General features: G+C 42.6%; 1 protein-coding gene across 2 annotated transcripts in view; it reads right to left on the bottom strand.

Annotated features, from left to right (window-relative positions):
* LOC140484606 (transmembrane protein 150A-like) overlaps positions 1 to 26,102 on the bottom strand; it is a 120,950-nt gene extending 94,848 nt beyond the window's left edge. Inside the window, exons 1-3 of one of the 2 annotated variants that reach the window (XM_072583112.1) lie at positions 25,969 to 26,102; positions 25,541 to 25,664; positions 7,532 to 7,579 (exon numbers count right to left, since the gene is read on the bottom strand). In XM_072583112.1, coding sequence (XP_072439213.1) covers positions 7,532 to 7,579; positions 25,541 to 25,605 — 113 coding nt within the window. In that variant the 5' untranslated portion in view covers positions 25,606 to 25,664; positions 25,969 to 26,102. The remainder of the gene's footprint in view (positions 1 to 7,531; positions 7,580 to 25,540; positions 25,665 to 25,968) is intronic. The other variant, XM_072583113.1, reaches the window with a different exon arrangement.
* Between the last annotated feature and the right edge of the window lie 314 nt (positions 26,103 to 26,416).

Here is a 26,416-nt window from a genome sequence, read left to right as displayed (position 1 = left end):
TTCTTATTCATATAGCCATCCAGATGCCTTTTAAATGTTGCAATTGTACCAGCCTCCACCACTTCCTCTGGCAGCTCATTCCATATATGTACCACACTCTGTGAAAAAGTTGCCCTTTTGGTCTCTCTTATATCTTTCCCCTCTCACCCTAAATCTATGCCCTCTAGTTCTGGACTCCCCCATCCCAGGGAAATGACCTTGTCTATTTACCCTATCCATGCCCCTCATGATTTTATAAACCTCTATAAGGTCACCTTTTTAAGAAGTAGAGTGCAGTGTTTGATCGTTTATTTTTCTGGCTTTGCCACTCTCTTTTCTAAAATTTATTTTGCCTCTGTTTCCTTTTATTTCTTTTCTCTCTTTGATCTGCTTTCTTTTCAATTTTTCCCTGTTGTTGCTCTTCAAAAGCAACAGACTGAAATCTTCCTTTGGCACTGACACCAAAATGGAGATCCCAGTGACGTCACATGTTACTCTTTTGGAGTTTCCATGAAGGCGTCGATTTTAACAAAGTTGTGAAATCAACCGTCATCTGTACAGAGAACTCAGACAACAAGAAGAGCTGCTTTTTTTTCCTTCAACTCTAACCGTCCCTCAAATGACCCAATGGAGGGAAGTCGCTCTTAACTATCTTAGAAGTCCTGGAAATCCAGAGGAGTCTAATCAGGAATTTACTAGCAGGAGAAAGCACCGCAGGCTAAGGCTACCAAAGACAGTGGAGAAGCAGAATCTTTGGCAAAGGTCAGGTACTTACAATGTAGATGCTGAGAAAATAAGGTTGACTAGAAATTAGGAAGGACTGTGATGCTCACTTTTAACTTGTTTTTATTTTTCTACTTATACTGTTATGAAGATGTGGGTGTACTGTACCTTTAAAGAAGTTAAAAACTAGCAGAACTACCTGACAGCACCAAGTATTCTGAACAAGATACAATGTAACCTTTTGGTCCAGCAGCCAAGTGTAGCTGGTTGCCTGGAGACACAAAAAACAAATTCGAATTAGGCCAATCAGTTTAAGTTATACCCCAAAAAAATACCAAACTCCAGTCAAATTTGACTTGAGTATATTGATAATATTAAAAGCCAATGACACAATCCGATGCTTTGGGTATAAGACTGGGAAACATTGAACAGTTGGGGGAGAACTGCCAAAGGACTCACAGATGTAGGCTGCTAGTCAGAACTGTCTGAGAAGTACCTGTCTAGAGAAGGAGTTTGCACAGAGAAAAAACATCAACACTGACCTGGAGAGCCAATCTACAGAGGAAGATGTAAATAGAAGATTCGACCGCTGGTTGGTTTTAAAATTTGAATTTTTCAGTAAATCTTAATCGGGGATTTTATCAGACGAGTATTATAAAAGTAAAAGTAAAAGATAGGTTAGAGGAAGGATTTGTTAATAGTTGTTATCCTCTGTTATACTTTAAGAAATAAATTTGCTCATTTTTATTTGAACGAGTTCTTGGTCTCTCAAATTTTCACAGATTACTGCATGGGATAAATCTTTTCTGGGTTGCTGGTTTAAATTTAGCAGGATGGTTTACTCAGTGATGTACCAATACTAAGAACAACAGTAATGCTTCACTTTTAATTTTATTTCTTTCTGTGACTACTCGTACCTACGTTTTGTACCTAGGTAGCTCCATACCTAAGCTGTCGCTGCGTGTAGTGACATTTTGCAATTTTCACTGTACTCTTACACTTCTGTACTTGAATACATGACAATAAAGCTTAAATCAAATCAAATCAAATCAAGGTTGCTGCACATCTGTCTTGGTTGTAGTTGTAACTTCAGCTCTGAATTCAAACAGACAGGTGGATAACGTTTTTGGAAAGAGACTTTTCACAACTGTAACATTGCTGTCACCTGTTCAGTCTTTAGCATTCACTTACTGCTCTTAACACAGAACATTACAGCACAGAACAGGCCCTTCGGCCCTCGATGTTGCGCCAACCTGTCACAACCAGAATCTAGTGTTTCGTTACTGCCATCACGATGATGTTTATTATTTACCATTTGTTAGCCACATAAGATATACCACAGATGTTAGGTTAGATATTTAGAAGCTTATTTACAACACTATTTAGAAATCTATATTATCTCCATACATTTCACACACAACCAATCAATTGATGGCATTGGCTCCATTACACAGACGGAGTGACTGAAGGTGAGGCAAGTTCCTTTTATTACTGGAGCATCTCATGTTCTGATGCCATGGAACTGTCTTAAAGGTACAGCCTGTCAGGTCTGGAATCCATGCAATAATACAACAACATGAACAAATAAAATAAATTCCTTCAGCTTGAATCAGGTTCAACAGAGAATGCACTGCTTTCTGAAAAATCTCAAGTCTGGAGTAAATAGTTTTAAGTTTAACTTTTAAAGCATGTTTGACCCCTCTGCTCACATTCCTGAGCCATAAAGAAAACATCAGAGCTCGAGAGGAATCTCATGAGCATGGCATTGACTGTACACTCATCTGTCGAGGCTGAAACCACCCAAGAAGCTGATTGCCAGCCAAGCTTTTCCAGCGAGTTCAGTGACTGTGAGTCCACAAGCAAGCAGCAGGTCAAAGGCAGCTATCGCTTTCCTAGCGCATTGAAGCTCACCCGTGTTCAGATGAGCATCAAGCATGGTGTACCAGAATTGTGCAACTCCTTGGATTTATGGGGATGGATATGTCTGTCACTCAAATGGGAGACATTTACCAGCAACTGGCTAGCTGCCAAGAATGCACTGTAGCCACTGCTTTGTTTTGACAAGGACAGGATAAGAAAGAGACAGGAAAGAGAGAGAGAAAGAGAAAAGAAAAATTTATGTTTGCACATTTTTAATGTAATAAAAAAATTCCAAGGCACTTCACAGGAATATCATAAAACCAAGTATGACAAAAAATAAATATTAGGCCAGTTGACCATTGTTTTTCCTTCACTCACAGGACATGGGCTGGCCAGTATTTATTGCCTGTCCTTAGTTGCCCTTGATAAGATAGAGATGAACTGCCTTCTTGAAACACTGCAGTCCCTTTGGTGTAGGTAGATCTACAGTGCCCTTAGAGAGTGAATTCCAGGAGTTTGACCCAGTAACCCTGAAGGAACACAATATATTTCCAAGTCAGAACTCTGAGTGGCTTGGAGGGGAACTTGCAGGTGGTGGTGTTCCTATGTATCTGCTGCTCTTGTCCTTCTAAATGAAAGTGGTCGTGGGTTTGGAAGGTGCTGTCTAAGGATCTTGGGTGAATTTCCGCAATGCATCTGATAGATAGTACACACTGCTGGTACAGAGTGTCGGTAGTAGAGGGAGTGGATGCTTATGGATATGGTACCAATCAAGTGGGCTGCTTGTCCTGGAAGGTGTCAAACTTCTTGAGTATTGCTGGAGCTGCACCCATTCAGGCAAGTGAGGAGTATTCAATCACACTCCTGACTTGTGCCTTGAAGATGGTGGACAGGTTTTGGAGAGTCAGGAGGTGAAGTAGGGAAGTTAAAGGAAGAAAAGAAAGTAGAGATACAGAGATGTGGAAGGAGGGAATTCCAAAGATGAGGGCCTAGGAAATTGAGTATCCATCACCAAAAGGACAGAGATTATAACTGGGAATTAAAAGGTATCAGATATCTCAGAATGGTGGGTAAGACGATATTTTTAATTGCTCATTCACAGGATATGACATTGCTGGCTGAGCTAGAATTTTTTTTTGTATCCCATTACTAACTGGCCCAGAACTGGCTTGCCAGGCCATTTCACACAGCCAGTTAAGAGTCAACCATATTGCGTTAGGTCTGAAACCACATGTAGCTCAGGCCAGGTAAGGGCAGCAGTGAATGAGTTTTATGATAATTCACATTAAGCCAGCTTATGTTTCTTTTATTAAATTGAAGTCAATTTTCACCATCTGCCATGATGGGATTCAAACCCATGTTCCCAGAACATGAACCTGGGTTTCTAGATTACTCTGCCAGTGACAGTATGACTACGGTACTAGTTCCTCTCTTACAGATATGGAAAGGGAAGGTCATGGACAGATTTGCAAACAAGATTGAGAATTTTAAAATGAAGATGTTGCCTGACTGGGAGTGAATTAGCGAGCACAGAGGCGATTGTATACAAAACTCGCTGCAAGTTAAGACCTCAAGTTTACAGAAGGTAAAATGTGGGAGACTGACAGGGAGTGCTCTGAAATAGAAACATGGACAGGGGTAACATAGGATTCCAGGGTCAGAGGACTAACAGCTGGTTTCATAGTCCCAACCAAGAGTCAACATGATGCCTTTAGGTCAGATAAAACAAAACTGATGCTGAAAATGTGCAGTAGGATGAGAAACTGTCCAAAGTCCTGAGTTATGTTGAAACCAATAACCAAGGATTAGTAAAAGGTAAAATCTTCATTGTCTCACCAGACCAATGAGCTGCTCTCTCATTAAAGAAAGAGATGACTGGTGGTAGTTTAACCTGAGGATCACCAAGCCTTAGGCGAGGGAAGAGGTTGAGAAGGACAGACCTACATCGTAACCTCAGCTGGTTAGGAATTGAACCCATGCTACTCGCATCACAAACCAGCTGTCTAGCCAACTGAGCTGACTGAGGATTAAGTCGGTCTGAGAGATAAAAACTAGGAGATGGGTTAAACAGCAGCATCTCAAAGGCAGTAATAAAGACCTTCTCATACATGCTCGTCAGTATAAGAATTGCAACACAACTGCAGTAATTGTCTGGCTGAAGGGATAATATCGGAAGGAAGCTCACATTCCATGTCTGAGACAGGTACAGCTTGTGCCTGAAAGAGGGATCTTACAAAGTAAACAATCCCTGCAGATTAAACTGAGATGGCAATGAGGGAGAAGCAAAAGCAAAAATAAGGAAAATTGAAGTAACAAGGGTGTAAGAGAGAAAAGTGAAAAGCGTAGAAAATTTGTAACGATCAGATCAGAAGAAAAGGAGAAGTGAAAAAGGAGATATTTAAAAATATACTGTCAGGATTTAAGTGAGTGCAGAAATGATAGGAAACAGAATTGAAGAACTAGATACATTCATCATGATCGAAAGGCACAATCTTGATCAGGAATTTCCTTCATCTTTATTTTTATGTATGCTTCCGTGGCATATTGGCTCAGTGACAAAGCCAGTATTTGTTGCCTCTCCTAATTATTTTACTGGGCCATTTGAGGGCAGTTAAAAGTTGACCACATTGCTGTGGGTCCTGGAGTCACATGCAGGCCAGACTGGGTTAGGATGGCGGGTTTGCTTCTCTAAAGTGAGCTATTGGGTTTTTCTGACAATCAATGACAGTTGTGACAATCAATGACAGATTAGTGAGATTAGCTGTTCACTGTAGTTTTATTAATTGAATTCAAATTCCACAGCAACAATGGTGAGATTTGAACTCATGTCTCAGACCATTAGCCTTAGCCTTTGGATTTCTGGTACAGTGACATTAGCCCTGCTAATGCTTGTTGGAGCTTCACAAAAGAGATGACAGATTCATGCCTAAAGAGGATTACCATCACACCTATGGTGAATTTATGAACTTGAGGAATGATAAGATGTCAGGGACGTTTAAACTGGAAACAAGCACTGCCCTGGGCTAAAATCCTAACAGAACAAAAATCCACCCATTCTGAAAATCCTCCTGCAAATAACCATGAAATCATACAACCATGCAATGCAAAATGAGACCATTTGGCCATTTTGCCAATGCTAGATCCATTGAGCAATTAATTCCTTGTTCTTTTCCCCATAGCTCTGCAAATGCATCTCTTTGAAAAAATTTAACTAATTCCCTTCGAACAATCACTATTGAATCTATTTTCACAGTTTACAGACAGTGATTCCACTCATCTGCCACTCTTCAGCCTACTGGCCATTTTGATCAAGGAGCTGTTATACTCTGAGATTATCTTCTTCACTATCTACTACTCCACCTATTTTTGGTGCCATCTGCAAATTTACTAACCACACCTCCTGTATTCATAGCCAAATAATTTATAAAAATGATGAACAATAGAGAACCCAACACTGATTATTGCAGCACACCACTTGTCACAGGCCTAGAGTCTGAACAACAACCCTCTACCACCAGCCTCAGTCTCCTACCTTGAAGCCAATTTTGCATCCAATTGACTAGCTCCCCCTGGATCCCATGTGACCTAATGTTACTAACCAGTCTACCATGTAGAACCTTATCAAATGCCTTCTGAAGTCTACGTAGACAATGTCTACTGCTCTGCCTTCATCAATCTTCTTTGTCACCTCTTCAAAAACCTCAATCAAGTGAGTAAGATGTGATTTCCCATGCACAAAGACATGCTGAGTATCCCAAATCAATCTTTGCCTTTCCAAATGCGTGTAATTCCTGTCTCTCAGAATCCCCTCCAACAACTTACCCACCACTGACATAAGACTCCCTGGTCTATAGTTTCCATGCTTTTCCTGACAGCCTTTCTTAAACAATGGCATTATGTTAGCCAACCTCCAGTCTTCCGGCACCTCATCTGCGGCTGTCGAAACAAATATCTCAGCAAGATGCCCAGAAACCTCTTCCCTAGATTCCCACAAAGTGCTGGGAAACACTTGATCAGGTCCCAGGGATTTATCTACCTTTATGTTTTAAGACCTCCACATCTCCTCCTCTGTAATATGAACTCCTTTCGCTATTTATTTCCCCAAGTTCCCTAGCTTACACGTCCTCCTTCACAGTAAATACTAACACAAAAATTTGTTCAGTGTCTCACCTATTTCCTGTGGTTCCACACATAGATGGCCTCATAACTTTGAAGACCTCTTACCAAATCTCCACTTGACTTTATCTGTTACACAGAGAATAGTCCCAGTTTCTCTATATAATTGAAGTCTCTCATTTAGTGTCCATTTCTAAATGACGATGTGGACTGACCCCTCAATGAACAGTTAATGCTGCTGTTTTCTAGCCATGAGAGTAGGTGAAAGTCAGTCCAAATCAAAATCTATCAATATCAACGCAATTTATCAGAAGACACATTGAGATTGAGTAGATGTCGTGGATTCGATGTGGGCAACTCGACAGGCTGGATATAAAAACACAGGAAATGGGAACAGAAATAGGCATTTTGTTCATCAAATCTGCTCCAGCATTCAATGGATCATGGCTGATATTTCACATTAAGATCATTTTCTTGTATTATCCACATATCTGTTAATATCTATCAATGTCTGTCCTGAATATACTCAACAACTGAGCTCCCCAAGTCTTTGGGGTAGAGAATTCCAAAGATTCACCTCCCTCTGAGTGAAAAAGTTAATCCTTATCTCTATCCTAAACAATCTACCCTTTACTCTGAGACTGTGTCTCCGGGCCCTACACTGACAGCCCCGCACACACCCCCCAAATCCCAGGCAAGGGAAAGTTAAACATCCTCCCTGCATCTACTCTGTTTGGAACGCTGTATACTTCAATAAGGTCACTCCACAAACTCATACGCACAGTCGGGAAATCCTAAAGAGCTGATTTCCCCATCTCTCTGCAGCAAAGAGAAAAATGCCAGGGTACCGTACCAGTTATCCACAGGGCAAACATGGTGATTCCGTACTGCCACCGCATACCTGTTCAAAACAAATCAGAAGGCAGTCAGTCAATTGGTCATTCCGTTCCTACATCACTTTCCTCAGCACCACCAACAACTCAGGAAGTCCCAGTGAGGGCTGGTGGAGAGTGCATACAGAAAACTCATACATACACGTGGGCCGGAGAAGGCCATTCAGCCCCTCAGACCCAATCCAGCTTTCAATTACTGAGCTGTATCTTAACGCCATCTGCCCACATTGCTTCCTGAACACGTGTTGCCTCAGCTTAACAAAAACGATATAAGTCTCAGTTTGACAACTCTGCAGCCTCAACAGCTTTGTAATTTGGGCAGCATGGGGACAGAATTGTTCCAAATTTCTACTCCCCGCTGTTGACATTATCCCTGACTGTGTTGTGTCACATTGTTCTGGACTCCCCCAGCACAGGCCAGGGTTTTCCCGTGTACAACTTGCACCTTTCACATGTTATTTACATTTGATGATAACTAAATGACGCAGGCACCAGTGACCCTGTGGAGTTTTAAACAAAGTTGTAATGATAACCCATTGTAAACGGAAAGTTCATGGGAATTTGCTCAAACAACGAAAGCTAATCATTGTCTGTATTGTATAACTTCAATTTTCTGCCATATCAGAATAACTCGTGTACAAAACATTCTGTCCTGAAAAGAGCCTCGCATCCTACAGATACCATCATATCAGCTTGGCTCAATGTCAGTAGGCCATAGGTTCAACTTTCTGCTATCGGATGAGGGCCTGTAACCAAGGTTGACTCTTTAGCACAGTGCTGAAGGAGCTCTGCATTATTACAGATGCAAATATTATAAATGTTAAACCCTTACATGCCCGAGCAAATGGAGGTAAAAGATTTTAAGGCATTACATGAGGAAGAACAACTTACTCTAACATCTGACTGCAAAAAGCTAGTATGTGGGCACAAAAATTGATTAGGAAGAGAAATGGAATAAGACAGAGGTCTTTCAGAGTAGACTATTCAGCCCAACGATGTTTGCTTCAACATTCAATGAGATTGTGGCTGATCTGGTAAGCCTCATCTCCACTTTCCCACCTTTTCCCCTAACTCTTGTTTTCCTTACTGATTAAAAATCTGTTGATCTCAGCCCGGAATATAATTCATGAGCCAGCTTCTACAGTCCTCTGTGGTAAAGGATTCCACAGATTCACTCCCCTCTGTTGGCATTTCTTACAAGGGCGATGAATTAGTAAACTAGGGAAGTTTGCTTACAATTGTGTATGGTGTTGGTTAAACCACACCTCAAATACAGTGCAGAGTTTTGGTCTCTTCACCTGAGAAAGAATGTAAAGGCATTTGCAGTTCAGGGGAGCTGATTTATTGTCTGTCACATGACATATTCCTGGAAGTGAAGCAGTTATTTTGTCAGGAAATGTTTGATCTTATAAGTTTATATTCTTGTATTATTATCAACCTATGATGTTTGATCTTAAAGGTTCCAATGGAATTTAGAAGAATGAGAAGATATCTTATTAAAATATAAAGTTCTGAACAGACTTGACAGGACGGATGCTGAGAGGATGTTGCTCCATTGTTGGAGAGACAAGAACTAGGGAACACTGTTTAGAAATAAGGGGTCTCCCATTTAAGACAGAAACGAGAAGCTTTTTCTCTCAGATAGTTGTGAATCAACAGAATTCTCTTCCTCAGACAGCCTCAGAGGCAGGCCTTTTCAATGTTTTTAAGGCTGAGTTAAATTCTTGACCATAAAGAGAATCAGAGTATAAGAGTTGACAATGGCCTCCATTCCATTTACCTATCAGATCAGCCATGATCTTATTCAAAGGCAAAGAAGGTTCCATGGGCTGGCTGGTTGACTCCTGCTTCTAATTTGTACATAACCATTGGAGGCAAAACCGAGTGCTCTTGTGGCGCTATGGTACTGTCCCCAACTCTGAGCAAGGGAGCCTGGGTTCAAGTCCCACCTGCTCCAGAAGCATGCAATAACATCTTTGAATGGGTTGTTTTAAAAATATCTGCAGAGAAGCTGGTCATTTAGCTCATTGTAGTTGGTGGGATTTTGACAGCAAATGGCTGCCATCTTTGACTTCAATTCAACTGACCATGCTTCAAAAGTGCTTGAGTTTGAACTTCCAGTGAATGAGAAAGGCACTGAGTTAATGTAAGCCCTATTACTTATGCTGGTCTTGCCAATTTAATAGTCAAGAGATTCTGAGCTAGTTAGTAACAGTGCACTCTTTAGTTGTTGCCCTGGCAGAGTCCAAGTGCCTTGGATGGTTGTACTACTGCCCAGGAGCTGGATGACCCTGAGTTCAAAACTGATTCCAGGACTAGTTGGCCACAGAGGAGCATTCACATAGCTCAAAGTAGATTATTAATTAGTCTGAAAAATTCTTCCAATGTTCCATTGCATTCTCCGAAGGGAGTAAGGAGTGTAAAGATACATTATGACAAAGTTGTTTTTCAAATCAAGACAATCTTTAGGAAGCAAATGACGCCAGAGAAAATAAAGTTTGCTTTCTGGATAAAAATGCAAGCTTGGTTTATTCTAACAGTCTCTTTGCAAACGAATTGAAAGCAACACCAATTTATGGAACCTATGATAACCTTCCAAGTTTGTGCTTCCAGTTCCCCTTAGGCTTGGGAGCAATAATGACTGTTTATCTTAGAGTTGGCTCCCAGTGATAATGACTCAGTTTTCAACTTAAACATCTTTTCACTGCAGTCTACAAATGTTTAACCAGTTCCACATTAAAGGCAGTGTGGCAGATTTTAAATATAGACATGGATCCCAGACATTATTTGAGAACAACCACCTCCTACAAGGCACAAGTCAGGAGTGTGATAAAATACTTGGCTGCATGACAACAACACTTCAGGAAGCTTGTCACCATTTACGGCAAAGCAACTTTTTTGTTCAGTACCCCATCCACCACTTTTGACATTTACTCGGTGTACCACCGACGCATTAAGGCTGCAGTGCAAACCATCTGGAAAATGTACTGCAACAGCTTGCCCAGGTTCTTTCAACGGCAACTTCCAAGCCTGTGACCTCTACCACCACTGGCAAGTTCCTCTCCAAATCACTCAGTATCCTGACTTGGAAATATATTGCTGTTCTTTCATTGTCACTGGCATATATACAAAAGGTGGACTCTGGTGGTTTAAGGGCACCACCACCTTCTCCAGTGCACTTAGGATAAAATTACTGTCCTAGTTAGCAACATTCACATCCCCAAGCCTGAATAAATGAAGTGAGAGGGAGAAAACGGGACATAATGCTGGGGTGTATGATTTCCAGATGATGGATGTTTTCTATCCATACCTTACTGGCTCAAGGAACACTTTCACTCCTCTAAAGGAATATTTAGAGAGATGGGCTCTCCGAAGCCTCAAACAAAGCCAGAAAAGGCAAAGCAGAGGCTTGCTGGCAAGCAACCAGGCCAATTCTGGGCAGAGAGGAGGGAGAGTGGAGGCAGTGCCATGGAGGGTCACCTGGGGTTGGGGGGGGGGGAGGTGGGGGGGCGCTGAATTTATCATGTCATCATGTTCAACAGGGAAATCACATACAAGAGGCTGATCATGGAGCAGCAGGGAAGTTTATGGGAGAGGCTGGGTGAGAAAACTCCTCTCTCCTCCTGGGCCCACAGGAGAGCTGGAAAGTTCCTTAGCTGCTGGAACAGACCGGCCTTGCCTCTGTACAGTTGCTGATTCCCACAGTCCTAGAAAACCAGCCAACAGGTGATAACCCCCCAAAAAAATCTATAAACATTGAAGCAAGCAGCCTGATTAAAATATTTGATTGAGACACCTAACCTTGAAAACAAAAATGTGACCCACAGCCTAACAATCGGTTGTTGTAGTTCTCTCAAACAATTCAGCAAAGCGCTGCAGTTTAGAATCCAAAAGGAAATTCTTTGCTCCAAGCAATTTCTATTTAAGACACAAACCTCACTCCAAGATTCCCAAGCCTTGATTATTTTATCAGGCTTTCTGAGGAGAGGACAAATTTCAAGCAGAATCTTAAATTCCTTCAAACCTGACACTGTCAGGCGTGTCAGATACAGAAAATCTCTCACTGTGGGTTTCGGTATACAGGAAGTTATATCTTTCAGTACAGGCCTACAATTTAATGAGGGGTCTTGAAGGCAGATAACTACCTTTGGCTAAACTGTGTTACCCCAGGTTTGGTGACTGTCCAACTTTCGATGGAGCAGACAAAGATCACCTGAACAATGTACTCAAAATTGCAACATCTAACAACAGAATTCCAGGTATAAACTTTCAAAGCTGATTTAATCCATTCTTGATAAAAGAGAAAAAAATAAACATTTGTATGGTCTATGAGGAAAGGCCAGGGCAGTGGTGTAAATGAGAAAGCTGGCTTTTTCAATGAGACGGCCAAAGGCTTCCTCCAGAGCAGTAGGATTCTCCTCTAGGGCGACAAGTGATTTTCACTACAACCAGCTCCTATTTTCAATGAAAAGAAACGTGATTTCCCTTTCTAGCTGCCATGGAAAGATGGACAGGAACTGACTGGGTTTTGACATCATTTCATCCTTTGAGAATGAACACTGAATGTCATCGAAAGAACTACATCACGATAGTATCAGAGTATACGATTGCACCTACCCTGCAGATATATAAAACCAAATCATGATTATGACAACTGTCAAGGTCCACCTTCAATTCAGATTCATCTGAAGCATTCTGAGCTTCAACAGACATTAAGTATCAGCACAGAGAGATTCCTTTACTATGTCCATCAAAAAAATCAGTAAATCAAAAAAAATTCCAATTTCATTTCTCTATTTTGAATGCGGAGGAATCTAGGTGCCCTTGCATATGAATAACCGCAGGTTAGCATTCAGGCACAGCAACTCTGCTTACATGCTGAACACTGGTGGGAGAATAACACTATGTGTTTCTTCAGATGTGAGTATTGCTGGAAAGACCAGGATTCGTTGCCCATCCCTGTTCTCACTGGAACTTAGTGGCTTGCTAGTCCATTTCAGAGACAATCATATTGCTGTGAATTTGGAGTCACATTGTAGTCCAGTCCAGGCAAGCTCAGTAGATTTTGTTTTAGACACCAATAGTTGGATGACACCATCACTTAGCTGAGCTTTCAATTCCAGACTTTTAATAATTAGTTGAATTCAAATTGCACCAACTGCCCGTGATGGGATTTGAACCTCCCGTCCCAAGAGTAAGCTATATCTCTGAATTACCACACCATTACTACCATCTCCCTGAAACCTAGGAACTTCTGACTCAACTGATTGAGCCATGACTAACACAAAATTCCCCCCCAAAAACTTAGCTTGACAGCAAGCTAACAGAGACAATTGAACATCGTTGAGTCTTTGATAGATGCAGAGAGGCTCTTTCCTGTTGCTAGAGAGTTCAGAACCACAGGTCTTAATCTCAAACTAAAGGGCACAGCCAACTAGGACAAGAGCAGTGAATCCTTGGAAGTCACTAGCCCTAGGAGTTCTGGGTGCTCAATGAGTAGGACTGAAATGAGTAGATTTTTGAGCACTGAGGGATATGGGAGCAGGGCAGGAAACTGGCATTCATGTACATATTTTAGCAAACGAAGCACAAGGAGCTATGTGACGTACTCCTCCACCTATTTCTCAGGTTCTTATCAACCTTCATGGCACATTTTCCAGCAAGGACTGAATGTATTGCACACTGCTCCGCGAGGGGTTTCGGGTTGCATGCTCAATTTCAGACACTCGGGTATTGAAACTTTGATTACAAGATGCCAATGAGCTGCTTGTAATGTTGACCATGGTTGAATATTAGGCAGAAGTGGGTACTTCAGATGCTGGAGATTAGAGTCAAGATTAGAGTGGTGCTGGAAAAGCACAGCAGGTCAGGCAGTATTCGAGGAGCAGGAAAAATCGATGCTTCGGGCAAAAGCCCTTTAATCGGGAATCATGTTGAATATTGGCCATCTGGAACCAGTTGAAGCAGGTATTCTTCCCTTGCATCTGTACATCAATCTGAATGAAGGGCTTTCCTGATGAAGGGCTTTTGCCCGAAACGTCGATTTCGAAGCTACTTGGATGCTGCCTGAACTGCTGGGCTCTTCCAGCACCACTAATCCAGAATCTGGTTTCCAGCATCTGCAGTCATTGTTTTTACCACATCAATCTGAACACCTATTCTAGGTCCTCATTATCATTAGTGCAACAGCTGCCAGCTCCTTTTCAAAACTGGACCATTTAGTTTATATTGCCTCCCTTCTTCTTCCTCATAATAAACCTTAAGGGTAGATATTGTGAATTTGGAGAGGAAGCACAGACTGAGTGACCACTTTATGGAACACGAATGTTCTATCAGCAAAAATGACCCCGTGCTTCCTTTTCCCTGCCACTTCAACAACCACCATGTTCCCCGGCCAACATCTCTGTCTCAGGCTTGCTGCAGTGCAGCTCAGTGCAAGCTGGAAAATAAGCATCGCATTTTCTGCTTGGGGACCCCACAACTTACAGCACTCATTGTAAAACTTAATTATTTTAGAGCCTGAACACCTACTTCTAGGTCTATTACCCACGCCACACCCAGATCCTATCATGGTAAGGGCTGTTTTCGGTATAGCCAATCCATTTTCAATTACTCAAAGTCCCCATTATCACCTATTTAGCTTCTCTTCTTCCTTGGCTTACCATCAAAACTCACTTTGTCTACCTATCCTTTTCTCTCTCTCTGAGCTCTCTCTCCCCATATCCACCCATTCCTTCCTCCCCCCCCCCCCCCCCCCCCACACCTCCACCCTCATCATCAGCATAAATGCCTCCTTTTCCTAGCTGCTATCAGGTCTGAGGAAGGGTCACTGGACTCAAAATGTTAACACTGTCTTCTCACCACAGATTTCTTGCTGCCAGACCTGCTGAGTTTCTCCAGCAATTTCTATTTTTGATCTCCAACACCAGCATTTCTTTGTTTTCAGATGCTGGTCAACCTGTTCAGATAAGTTATGACACATCTACGTGCTGTACATCTCTATGATTCTATCTCTGGAGTGGATGGGTCCTGAACCCAGAAGTCCTGGCTTAGGATTAGCACCACAAGTGCCCCTGAATCTTCAGGGTTCTGTCCCAGGTCCATTCATTTTCAACTCCTTCATCAATGACCTTCCCTCCATTATAAGGGGAGAAGTGGTGTTCAGCACCACTCACAACTCCTCAGATACTGGAGCAATCAGTGTCCAAACAAGTGCTAGATAATATCCATGTTTAAGCTGACAAGTGGGAAGTAATATTCAGACTACACATGTACCAGGCAATGACCAACTCCAAGAACAGAGATGCTAATCATTGCCCCTAGATGTTCAATGGCGTTTCCATAACTCAATTCCTCAATATCCTGCTGTTACCACTCAACAAAAGCTGAACGAGACCACTAAGCCTACAACAGCATGTCACAGGCAGGGAATTCTGCAGTGGGTAAGCCACCTCCTGACTTCTCAGAGACTGTCCACCATCTACAAGGCACAAGTGGTTAGGACACTCCTTCACTATTTAGATGAGTGTGGATCCCACAACACTCCAGAAGTTCAGCACCATCCAGAATGAAGCAGCCCATTTGTTTGGAATCTCACCTAAGTCCTTCTCAAGAACAATAAATGCTGACCAACCGATGACACCCATATCCCATGAACAAACATTAAAACAACCACTTGTAGAAGCAGTCTATGCTCTCAGACAATATGTAGCAGAATGTCTGTAAATATTTAAAACCAACAAAAGTGAATATAATTGCAAATGACCATTAAGAGATTTGGAGATCTCTGGTAACTCTATCTAATTCCATTAAGACAAACACTTCCCATTTTTACCTCGAAAGCTGAAGTTGAGAAGCATAAAGGACACCTGGAGCCACTGATTTAATTCAACCCAGTTCTAAAATTACATTAAACAATAGTTCTCCTGAACAGACCAAGCTGTAAGTGATCAGTCTAAATAAAGGGTTGTATCAAACCAACCACAAAACAAACTACACATTAGTCAAGCTCCAGTCTAAATGTTATCACCTCTCTGTTCACATTCCCAGCACTTAAAAGGAAAGTATAGAGTCATAGAATCATACAACACAGAGACAGGCCGATCAGCACAAACTGTTCCATGCTGACCAAAATGTCCATCCACACTAACTCCATTTCCCTGCACTTGATCCAAACCCTTCTAAACATTTACTATCCATGTACTTGTCAAATGCCTTTTAAATGTTGCTTATGAAGCTGCCTCAACCACTTCTGCTGGTTCCATATGCATACCACCCTCTGTGTACGAAAGTTGCCCCTCAGATTCCCTTCTATTCTTTCCCCTCTAACCTTCAACTGATGCCCTCTAATCGTCAAAGTCTGAGTGCATTCACCCTATCCATGCCTCTCGTGATCTTATACACTTCTATAAGATCCCCCCTCAGTCTTTAACATTCTAAAGGAAAATGTCCTAGCTTGACAAACCTCTCCCTATAACTCACATCCTTGAATCCTTAAGAACATGGTTATTAATTTCTTCAGCACTCTTTCCAGCTTAATGTCATTATTCCTATAGCAAAGTGACCAAAACTGAACACAACACTCTAAAGTGCAGCCTCACCAACATCCTGTCCAACTGCAACATAACTTCCAATTTATAAACACACATACACCCCCTGCACTCACACCAACACACACACCCCCTCATACATACACCATCACACGCTTAACCAAGCTTACACACACATACATATACACATACACACTCTATCACATGTACTCGCATGCACACTCAATCTGTCACTCCTACATGCGCACGCATAAAAGTTTATGGGGTAAGTTTGTTTTTTGCAGATTTACATTTTATTTTGCTCAAAAACTGCGTGAATCCATGTCAAGCTCTGTAAAATATACAGAGGGTTTGTCAGTCTGACATAGCATTGGGACACAGACAGACTTCACACCAATTGTTTAAAAAGCTGAGCTATCTTGAGAATGTAATTTATAAGTAGTTCTGGGATTTACATATCAAAGAACAGAAACCAGCATATCCTATTATAAAAGATGAAAGTTTTAATCTAAGATTGCTTACTGTATGACATCTCCATGACACTGAACACCTTTGGCTCTAATTCTGTGAGCATGATCTTAACCTCCACAACCACTGATGAAGGAGTAGCGTCCATGTGCATGCCCAGCAGTCGCTTAAATATCCCTAACGAATCTACTTCCACCACCACCGCTGGCAATTGCATTCCATACATTCACAACGCTCTGCGTAAAGAACCCACCTCTGACATCTCCACTATGCCTTCCTCCTAATATCTTAAAACTATGACCCCTCTTGCCAGTCAATCCGACCTGGGGAAAAGTCTCTTGCTATTGACTCTTTTCATATCTCTCATTACCTTGTATACCTCGATCAGGTCACCTCTCTTCCTCCTTCACTACAGAGAGAAAAGTCCGAGCTTAGTCAACATCTCTTCATAAGACAAGCCCTCCAGTCCAGGCAGCATCCTGGTAAACCTTCTTTGCACCCTCTCCAAAGCCTCTGTATCTTTCCTATAGTAGGGTGACCAGAACTGGACACAATATTCCAAATAAACCTGTTGGACTATAACTTGGCATCGTGTGATTTTTAACTTAGGTAAAAACAATGACTGCAGATGCTGGAAACCAGATTCTGGATTAGTGGTGCTGGAAGAGCACAGCAGTTCAGGCAGCATCCAAGTAGCTTCGAAATCGACGTTTCGGGCAAAAGCCCTTCATCAGGAATAAAGGCAGTGAGCCTGAAGCGTGGAGAGATAAGCTCCATGCTTCAGGCTCACTGATTTTTAACTTAGTCATACCTTGTACATTCTCATCCAAATCATCGATATAGGTTACAAACAGCAACAGTACCAATCCCGGAGGCACACCAATAATCACAGGCCTCCAGTCCGACAAACATCCTTTCGCTATTACCCTCTGCTTCCTACCATCAAGCCAATCATGCAACTAATTTGCTCTGGGATCCCCTAGATTCCATGCGATCTAACCTTCCAGAGCAGCTTACCACGTGGAACCTTATCAAAGGCCTTACTGAAATCCATATAGACTACGTCTACCAGCCTGCTCTCATCAATCTTCCTGGCCACTTCATCAAAGAACTCTAACAAATATGAGGCATGATCTCACACACACAAAGCCATGCTGACTATTCCTAACCAAACCCTGCCTTTCCAAATGCATGCATATCTTATCGCTCAGAATCTTCTCTAAGTAACTTATCCACCACAGATGTGAGGCTTGCTGAGGTCAATAGTTCCCAGGATTTTCTTTGCAGTCCTTCTTGTGTAAAGGATACAACACTCGCTACCCTCCAGTCTTTCAGGGCCTTATCGATGGCTAATGATGATGCAAAAATATCAGCCAGGGTCCCCGCAATTTCTTCTCTAGCCTCTTGCAGTGTTCTTGGATATATCAGATCAGGATTAGGAGATTTATCCACCTTCATGCACTCTAATATGTACAACACCTCCTCTACTGTGATATGAACTGTCCCCAAGATATCACCACTAACTTCCCCAAGTTCCCAAATGTATATGTCTTTCTCCATGGTAAACACAGAGGAGAAATATTCACTGAGAACCTCACCCATCTCCTGCCGTTCCACACATACATGTCCACCTTGGTCCTTGAGGGGTCCTGTTCTCTCTCTATAGTCATTCTTTTACCTTAAATATACTTAAAGAACCTCTTTGGATTCACCTCAATCTTCTCAGCCAAGGCTATCTCATGCTCCTTTTCACCCTCCTGATTTCCTTCTTCAGTAAACCCTGTATCCCTTATATTCCTCTAGGGATTCCCTTGATCCGAGCTGCCTGTACTTGAGCAATGCCTCTTTCTTTTTTCCAGTCAAAGCCTCAGTATCTCTTGTTATCCAGGGTTCCCTATTCCTGCCGACTTTGCCCTTCACCCTCACAGGAACATATAGATTCTGAACCCTAGCTATGTCAATTTTCAAATGGAAAGTAGGGGAATTCTTCCTTCCCAGTATCCTAGTCAATATTTACCTACAAACAGCATCAGGTGATTGGGAAACATGTCAACTCCAACACCAAGCACAAAACTGTGTTGAAATACCACCCTAACTAAGTGATTAATGAGGACCAATTGGCAACCCTTCTCTCTCTCTCTCTCTCTCTCGGGATTGGTACACGTGAGCATACCCTCCTTTCCACTATTTCTATTAATGTGGATTCAGTGAATTAAAGTTCATTACTGCCTTTCAAGACTATTTAAATTGAACATACAACTTAGGGACAGAGTATACTTTTCAGCCCCTTAAGCCTGCTCCACCACTCACTAAGATCACAGTTAATCTGACTGCAGTCTCAGCTCAAACTTTCCTGACATCCTTTCATAATCTTAGAATCCCTACAGTGTAGAAACAGGCCATTTGGCCCAACAAATCCACACCCCCTGAACAGTATCCCACCCAAGCCCATTACTCTACATTTACTCCTGACTAATGCACCTAACCTACACATCCCTGAACACTATGGGCAATTTAGCATGGCCGAATCACCTAACCGGCTTGTGGGAGGAAATCAGAGTACCTGGAGGAAAGCCACACAGACAGAGGCTGGAACTGCAGTGCTAACCACTCAGCCACCATGCCAGCCTTTTGGATCATCCAAATCAGAGTCAAACAGCACAGAAACAGATCCTTTGGTCCAACCAGTCCACACTGAACATAATCCCAATTAAATTAGTCCTACCTGCCCACTCCTGGCCCAGAGCTCTCCAAACCTTTCCTATTCACGTACTCATCCAAATGTCTTTTAAAGTGGTGCCCATGTTCACCACTTCCTCTGGAAGTTCATTCCACATGCAAGTCACCCTCTGTGTAAAACATTTACCACTCATGTTTTTTTTTAATTTCAATCTTCTCACCTTAAAAATATAGCCCCTCGTCTTGAAAATTTCCATCCTAGGGAAAAGACACCTACCATTAATTCTATCCATACCCCTTATGATTTTATAAACTTCTATGAGGTCACCTCTCAACCTCCTATGCTCCAGTGAAAAAAGTCTCAGCCTATCCAGCCTTCCTTTATAGCTCAAACCTTCCATACCCAGCAACATCCTGGTAAATCTCTTCTGCACCCTCTCCAGCTTAATAATATCCTTCCTATAACTGGGTGACTAGAACTGGACACAGTACTCCAGAAGAGGCCTCACCAATGTCCTGTACAACCTCAACATGACTTCCCAACTCCGGTAGTCAAAGGACTGAGCAATGAAGGCAAGCGTGCTAAATGCCTTTTTAACCACCCTGTCTATATATGAAGCAAACTTCAAAGAATTGTGGAACTGAATCCCTCAGCCCTGCTGTTCTTCAACACTGCCCAAGGCCCTATCATTAATTGTATAAATTCTGTCCCTGTTTGTGGTATCAAACTTTACTAACTCACAAATTGAACTCCATCTGACATTTTCAGCACATTGACTCATTTGATCAAGATCCTTTCATAATCTTCACTATTGACTATGCCAGTAATTTTGGTGTCCGCTAACTTACTAGTCATGTCTTCTATATTCTCATTCATATCATTTAAATAAATGTCAAATGAAAGAGGACACAGAACTAGACCCTGTCGAATACTGTTGGTGACAGGCCTCCAGTCCAAAAAGCAACCCTCCATCACCGTTCTCTGTCTCCTATAAATCCAACTGGCAAGTTCACCCTAAATCTCATGTGACTTAACTTTACTAATTAGTCTACCATGCAGAATCTTGTCAAAGGCTTTACTAAACAACATCTACTCCTCTGCCCTCATCGACCTGTTTGGTAACTTCCTGTAAAAACTCAATCCTGGACTCCTTTGCCCATCAAAGATCCATCTAGCTCAACCTTGAGTAAACTTAAAGACCCAGATGCTATAATCCTCTGGGGAAGAAGATTCCACACTTTAATGACCATCTGAGAAAAGAGATGTCTCATTTCTATATTAAAAAGCAGACCTCTTACTTATCAATCATGTTCCCTAGTTTTAGTCTTCCCCACTTGAGGAGCCATCTTCCAGGAATTGATCCTGTCCAAACTCTACAAGATCATACTTGTTTCAATAGGCTCATCCAACTGGAACAAATTTTGGGAACCTTTTGAAGTTTTTATCTAACTGCAAGTTTTAATTCAGTGAATCTTTTGGTCTGCTTGGAAGCAAAGTTTACCATTGAATTCCCAGTCAAGCCCTCTTGGTTGCCTCATCTGTGTTGCAGGCATGATCATCATCACGTCCGTTTCATGGGATAGGTCCATTTCTGGCCTTGATGACTCCCTCTATTCAACAGCATTTGCATCAGTCTAGATTTTCTACTGGAATTGTTTGAGGTCTTAGTAATAGTTTCATCTATTTTAATTAAGAGCAGTGAAATTTGAAAAAGTGTTGGGCAGTGGTTGGGAGGGGCTATTGGAGCCCCAAATGAGCAATTGCAAGCCATGTTCGAATCCCCAGTGGGAGTTACACTCTATGTGATACCAAACCAAAATACAGCCCCATCTGGGAATCTCAGTGAAGGTTACCATCGCTGGTGGCACCTATTCCTGGAATTGCTATCACACGACTATCCCACCCTCTCAAACCACCTCACTCTCCTCCCTCCAACTTCACAGCACTCCAAATTGCCACAGCCAATAGAGAAGCAAACAGAAACTTATTTCCCAACTGGGATGATCATTGACTGTCCCAATATTTTAGTAAATATTTAACATACTTTTCTTTGAAGAATTAGTCTAGTTTAAGGTCTCATGATCTTACTCTTCGATTTCCTCAAGGCAGTATTTTAGAGACTAATCTGTAATACCAAGGACTTGGGAACCTTGTTTGATCCAACTAAGCTCAGGTCCCTGAACACACATTTACTACAGAAGCCTTCAAAAACGCTTGCTATCAATAACCTATCAGACCCTTTGTTTTTCTCTTTCAGGGCCAGCATTTGTTGCTCCTTGTCTAATTACCCTTGAGAAGGTGGTGGTGGTGAGCTCCTTTCTTGAGCTGCTGCAGTCTGTGAGTATAGGGACACCCATCGTCCTATTTGGAAGGCAACTGCAGCATTTTGATCCTGCGCATACAAGGGAATGGCAATACATTTCCAATTCTGAATGGTGAGTGGCTTGGAGAGGAATTTGCAGGTGGTGGTTATCCCTATGTATCTGCTGTCCTTATCCTTCAGCACAATAGCAGTCATGGATTTGGAAGATACAGTGAAAGGAGGCTTGGTGGGTTGCTGCAGTGCATCATTGGATGGCACACACTGCTGCTAATGATCATGCACGGTGAAGGGAGTAAATATTGAAATTGTTGGACGTGGTGCCAATCAAGCAAGCTGTTTTGTCCTGGATGGAGTCAAACTTCTTGAGTGTTGCTCAGTCTGCATTTATCCAGGCAAATGGGGAGTATTCCATCACACTCCTAACTTATCGTTTCTGAACAATTCCTTGCCAAAATGAATTTACTATGTATCAGACTCCCATTTGAAATTCCCTTGTCTGCTTCTTAAATGAGAGGACGTTTGCCCAAGACGGGAATGCTTTAACTGAATTAGCAGGAAGAGAAGGTTAACACATCACTCCAACATAGATTGTATCAAACATGGGTAACAGCACAGCCTGTTTCAAGCCTCAATTACAGTACAGACAGCAATGACCATAGGAAGCAGTGAAGCTTGTAGTGAGAGAAGGTGACAGTGATGAGCATCAGGAGTAGGTGGCAGTACAAATAATACTGACAGTAAATGGCAGATTTCCATCATCTGTCAATGTCCCCATTTTAGTGGGCTCCCACTCCATACCATGATAACTCAACAGGCATATAATTTGTAGACTATAGTCTTAACTGTCAGCTACTGTCGATTCAGTCTGTGGAGTCACTGAGTTTCAATTCAATCTGTGCTGTCACCTACTCTTGATAAAGTCTATACTGCGAGCTCCTCTCACTTGTCTGCACTGTCACCTAGTCTCACCTGTCACCTCTTGTTGCTCAGATCACCACCATCACACAGACTATATTAATAGATGACCATCCAAACACCCTGCATCAATAACAATAACTTATATTTATATAGTGCCTTTATAGAGTAAAGAAATTGAGAAACAAACTGAGCCACATAAGTAAATACTAAGACAGAAGCTTGGTCAAAGAGATGGAGTTCAGGAAGCATTTTAAAGGATGAGAGGGAAAGGTAGAGGAATGTATAAGCTTTGGGAAGGAATTTCAGAACTTTGGTCTCATCCACCGAACACAGAACAACTAGCAGGGTGGTGAAAGTTAAGGATGCACAAGCCTCAACATTTCAAAGATCACAAATACCCCAGAGGCTTATGAGGAGAGCAGATTGCAGAGACTGGAGAGAGGGCTGAGGCTATGGCAAGATTTGAAATCAAGGATGAGAATTTGAGAATTAAACTGTCACAGGAGCAGGAGCCAATGTGTATCAGTGAGCATAGAAGTTGATATAAGTAATGGGACATAGTGCGAGTCAGGTCATGGGAAACTGGGCCTAGCCCAAGCTGCACTTTATGAAGATTGCAAGGTGGGTGGCTGTGCCAGGACTGCATGGGGGCAGTTGAGTCAAGACAGAGCGTGAATGAGGATTTCAGGAGGTGAGATAGAAGCAAAGCCAGACAATGTCACAGAGATGGAATTAAGAGATCTTAGAGGCAGCACGAGTAGGTGGTCAGAAGCATATACTCAGGGTTAAGTACAACACCAAAGTCACAAACAATCTGGTTCAGCTCAGACTATTACCAGGGAGAGAGGCAAGGTTAGCAGGAAGAGAACAGAATGCGTGGCAGGAATAAAAACAATGCCTCCAATCTTCCTACATTTTATTGGTGGAAACTTCAGCTCAACCAGGGATGATGGAAAGGTTGAGAGAATCGATGGGGATATCTGTGAATGTGTGGAAGCTGGTATTAAAACAGAAAGTGCTGGAGAAACTCAGCAGCTCTGGCAGCATCTATGGAGTGAGAAACAGGGTGAGTGTTTCAATTTCTATGTGATTCTTCTTCAGAACTGAAGAGGAAGGTGGGACAATGATGGGTTTTGTAATGGTGTAAAAGGTGGCAGACAGTAGCAAGTGGAACAGAAGGGAAGGTTAGGGAGTGAGAGAGACTAGAGATCAAGAATGTCATAGAACAAAAGGCAACAAAACTGGTAATGATTTTAAAGAAGAGACAGCAATCCAGAGTTAAGCGTTAATAGCAGATAGGTCAGCTCTGCTGAAAGGACAGTCATGTGGACAAGACACTGAGCATTGGGTGGAGGGAATGCTGGGAAATCATAATTGAGGATGAAGTTCTTAGTCTGAACTTGTTGAATTCAAAGTTGTGCATTAAATACTGTAAACTATTTAAGCAGAAATGAGATATCATTCTGCAACTTGCATTGGACTTCCTTGGAACAATGCTACATGCCTAGGGCAGAAATGTTAACTTGAGAGCAAGATGGTATCTATTAAAATGGCACAGAACCCCTAAAACATGAGGGGCATATTTCCAGACTGAGTGGAGAGGATTTTCAAATTGTTCACCCAACCTGTGTTTCAGATACAAACTCTGCCCTTCATTTTGATTATACTCCTTCCTTGCCAAGCCCACTGTCTCATTTGCATTATTTACATTCAGCACAGATGATCAGTATTCTGTTATTAATACCCACTCTGGAACTATTACTTTTCCTCTTCTCTGTAACCATTACCACTGCCTTTGCTGTTTGCTCTGTGATCTCTAATTTCCCTTGCCCTATAACCTTTTCCTGACATTCCCTGCTGTTCCATTCACTCCTCTCCATCTTTATCAACAGCATAAGACCATCACTTCTCCACCTCTCTTCGGTTCTGATCAAATATCATGTTGGACTCAAAACGTTAACTCTGTTTCTCTCTCCATAGAGGCTACCAGACCTGCTGAGTTCCTCCAGCACTCTATTTTATTCCAGATTTCCACCTCTGTGGGGTTTTGCTTTTCTTTTAACGTGGAAGCTGACAGTGTGCTTTCAGATATCTGCAAAGGAGTTGAGTGTGGATGAAAAATAGCAGAGAGTCTCGATAAATCTTGGAAAGAATGCTAGAGGAGACAGCACAGGAGCAGGAAGAGAAGCCATTGTAAATTATTCTCTGGCCAGCTCTCAATGGATCCGGCTGGATGATAGGCAGAGGTTTTGGAGGAGGGGTGCACAACCAGGTCAAAAGATGCAGCAAGGCCAAGTAAGGTTAGCCATGGATAGCTTACCATGGTCACAGCCACATGGGTTGTAATTTGTGACTAAACAGCATCAAGAGATGACAGTACAGACAGTCCTGAGAACAAATGACAGTACAGATTGTATTGAGAGTCAACAATACATTCAACAAGATAAGCACTTGCAATGAAGAGAGAAAGTAGATATTTATAGAGTGCTAAGGAATGAAGCTAGTAGCTGGTGATGAGCTGCACAAATCGAGACAGGAGTGAATTGGAGAAAGTGTAGTGACTATCGGAAGCTGTACAGTTATGTGTGTAAGTGTGTGTCTGTGTGCATATGTGTGTGTATATATGTGTGTGTTTATATATGTGTATGTACTTGTGTGATTGTGTATGAGAATGTGAACATGAGTGTCTTTTTGTGAAACTGCATGTGTCTGTGTGTCTATGTGCATCTGCTTGTACCTGTGTCTGAGTGTCTGCATATGTATGTACATGTATGTGTCTGTACCTGTGCATCAGTGAGTGCCTGTGTATGTCTGAATGTATGTTGTCTGCAAGTGTGTGTCTTTCTGTGTTTCTGTATCCATATGTATGTGTATCTGATTGAGTGTCACTATGTGTATGTGAGAGACTGTGAATATATGTGTGTGTGTGCCTGGAGTCTGACTCTTGTGTGTTTCTCTGTCCCTTTGTATATTGCTCTCTCTCTCTCACACACACACTCACTGTTTGCGTCTGACTGTGCAGGATACTCACACGACCCAGAGAGCTGTGATGGTGGAGACGGACAGGCTAACGGGCAGGATGACCCACGCTGTCATTCCAGGAGGCAGGCGGTGTCTGGCACGGTCCGAGGCATCAGGACGAGCTTATCCTGTCCCTGCAAACACGACCAGGAGCAAGAATCAGAAAGTGGCAGCGGAGTCAAGGGCACTGCAGGAACAGTAACAGCCCACCGACCCATTTCCCCTTCCCCTCCCCCCCTCTCAAAAAGTCACATTTTTACTTCTGCCTCTCCTGAAATATTCTTAAACTCCAGATTCTGAGTCTGTTGTTTACACAGAGATGGGGGGGGGGGGGGGGGGGGGTCGCTCCATTTAACTCTGCGCCGTGCCCCGAGAGGGAACCGGGCAACGCCGAGTCCTACGAGCCCTCCAGCCCCCTCCCTCCGTCCCTCACTTAACTGATATCGCTCCTCGCACGGCTCCGGGGACCCACGGCTGCTCCGAGCCCACGGGAGGTCTCTCTCAGCTCCGGGAGCAGCTGCAACTCCAGCAACTCACTGCCCGCTGCCCGCTGCCCCCGCTCCAACTGCAATCCGCTCAGATCAGCGCAGCGCTAGAGGGCTCCCCTGAGACTGAGATACACTCCACCGAGGGCAGGGGTGTTGGGGAGAAACTAACTGAGACACACTCCCTGGGAGAGACACTGGCAGACAGATAGGTGGAGGGGAGACAGAGATATTCCAATTGGGATAAAACTGACAGCCAGAAAGGAACCGAGAAATACACTCACAGGAAGAGAGGCAGACGGGTTGTGGGAGAGAGAGAAAAACTAATAAGAGTTATACTCACAGGGAGGGAGAGACTCACAGATGGGGGGAGAGTGATATATAAACTAACTGAGAGATAC

This window comes from Chiloscyllium punctatum, chromosome 13 (assembly GCF_047496795.1).
Source record: "Chiloscyllium punctatum isolate Juve2018m chromosome 13, sChiPun1.3, whole genome shotgun sequence".
NCBI lineage: Eukaryota > Metazoa > Chordata > Chondrichthyes > Orectolobiformes > Hemiscylliidae > Chiloscyllium > Chiloscyllium punctatum.
This window is presented reverse-complemented; position numbering and strand designations above follow the sequence as displayed.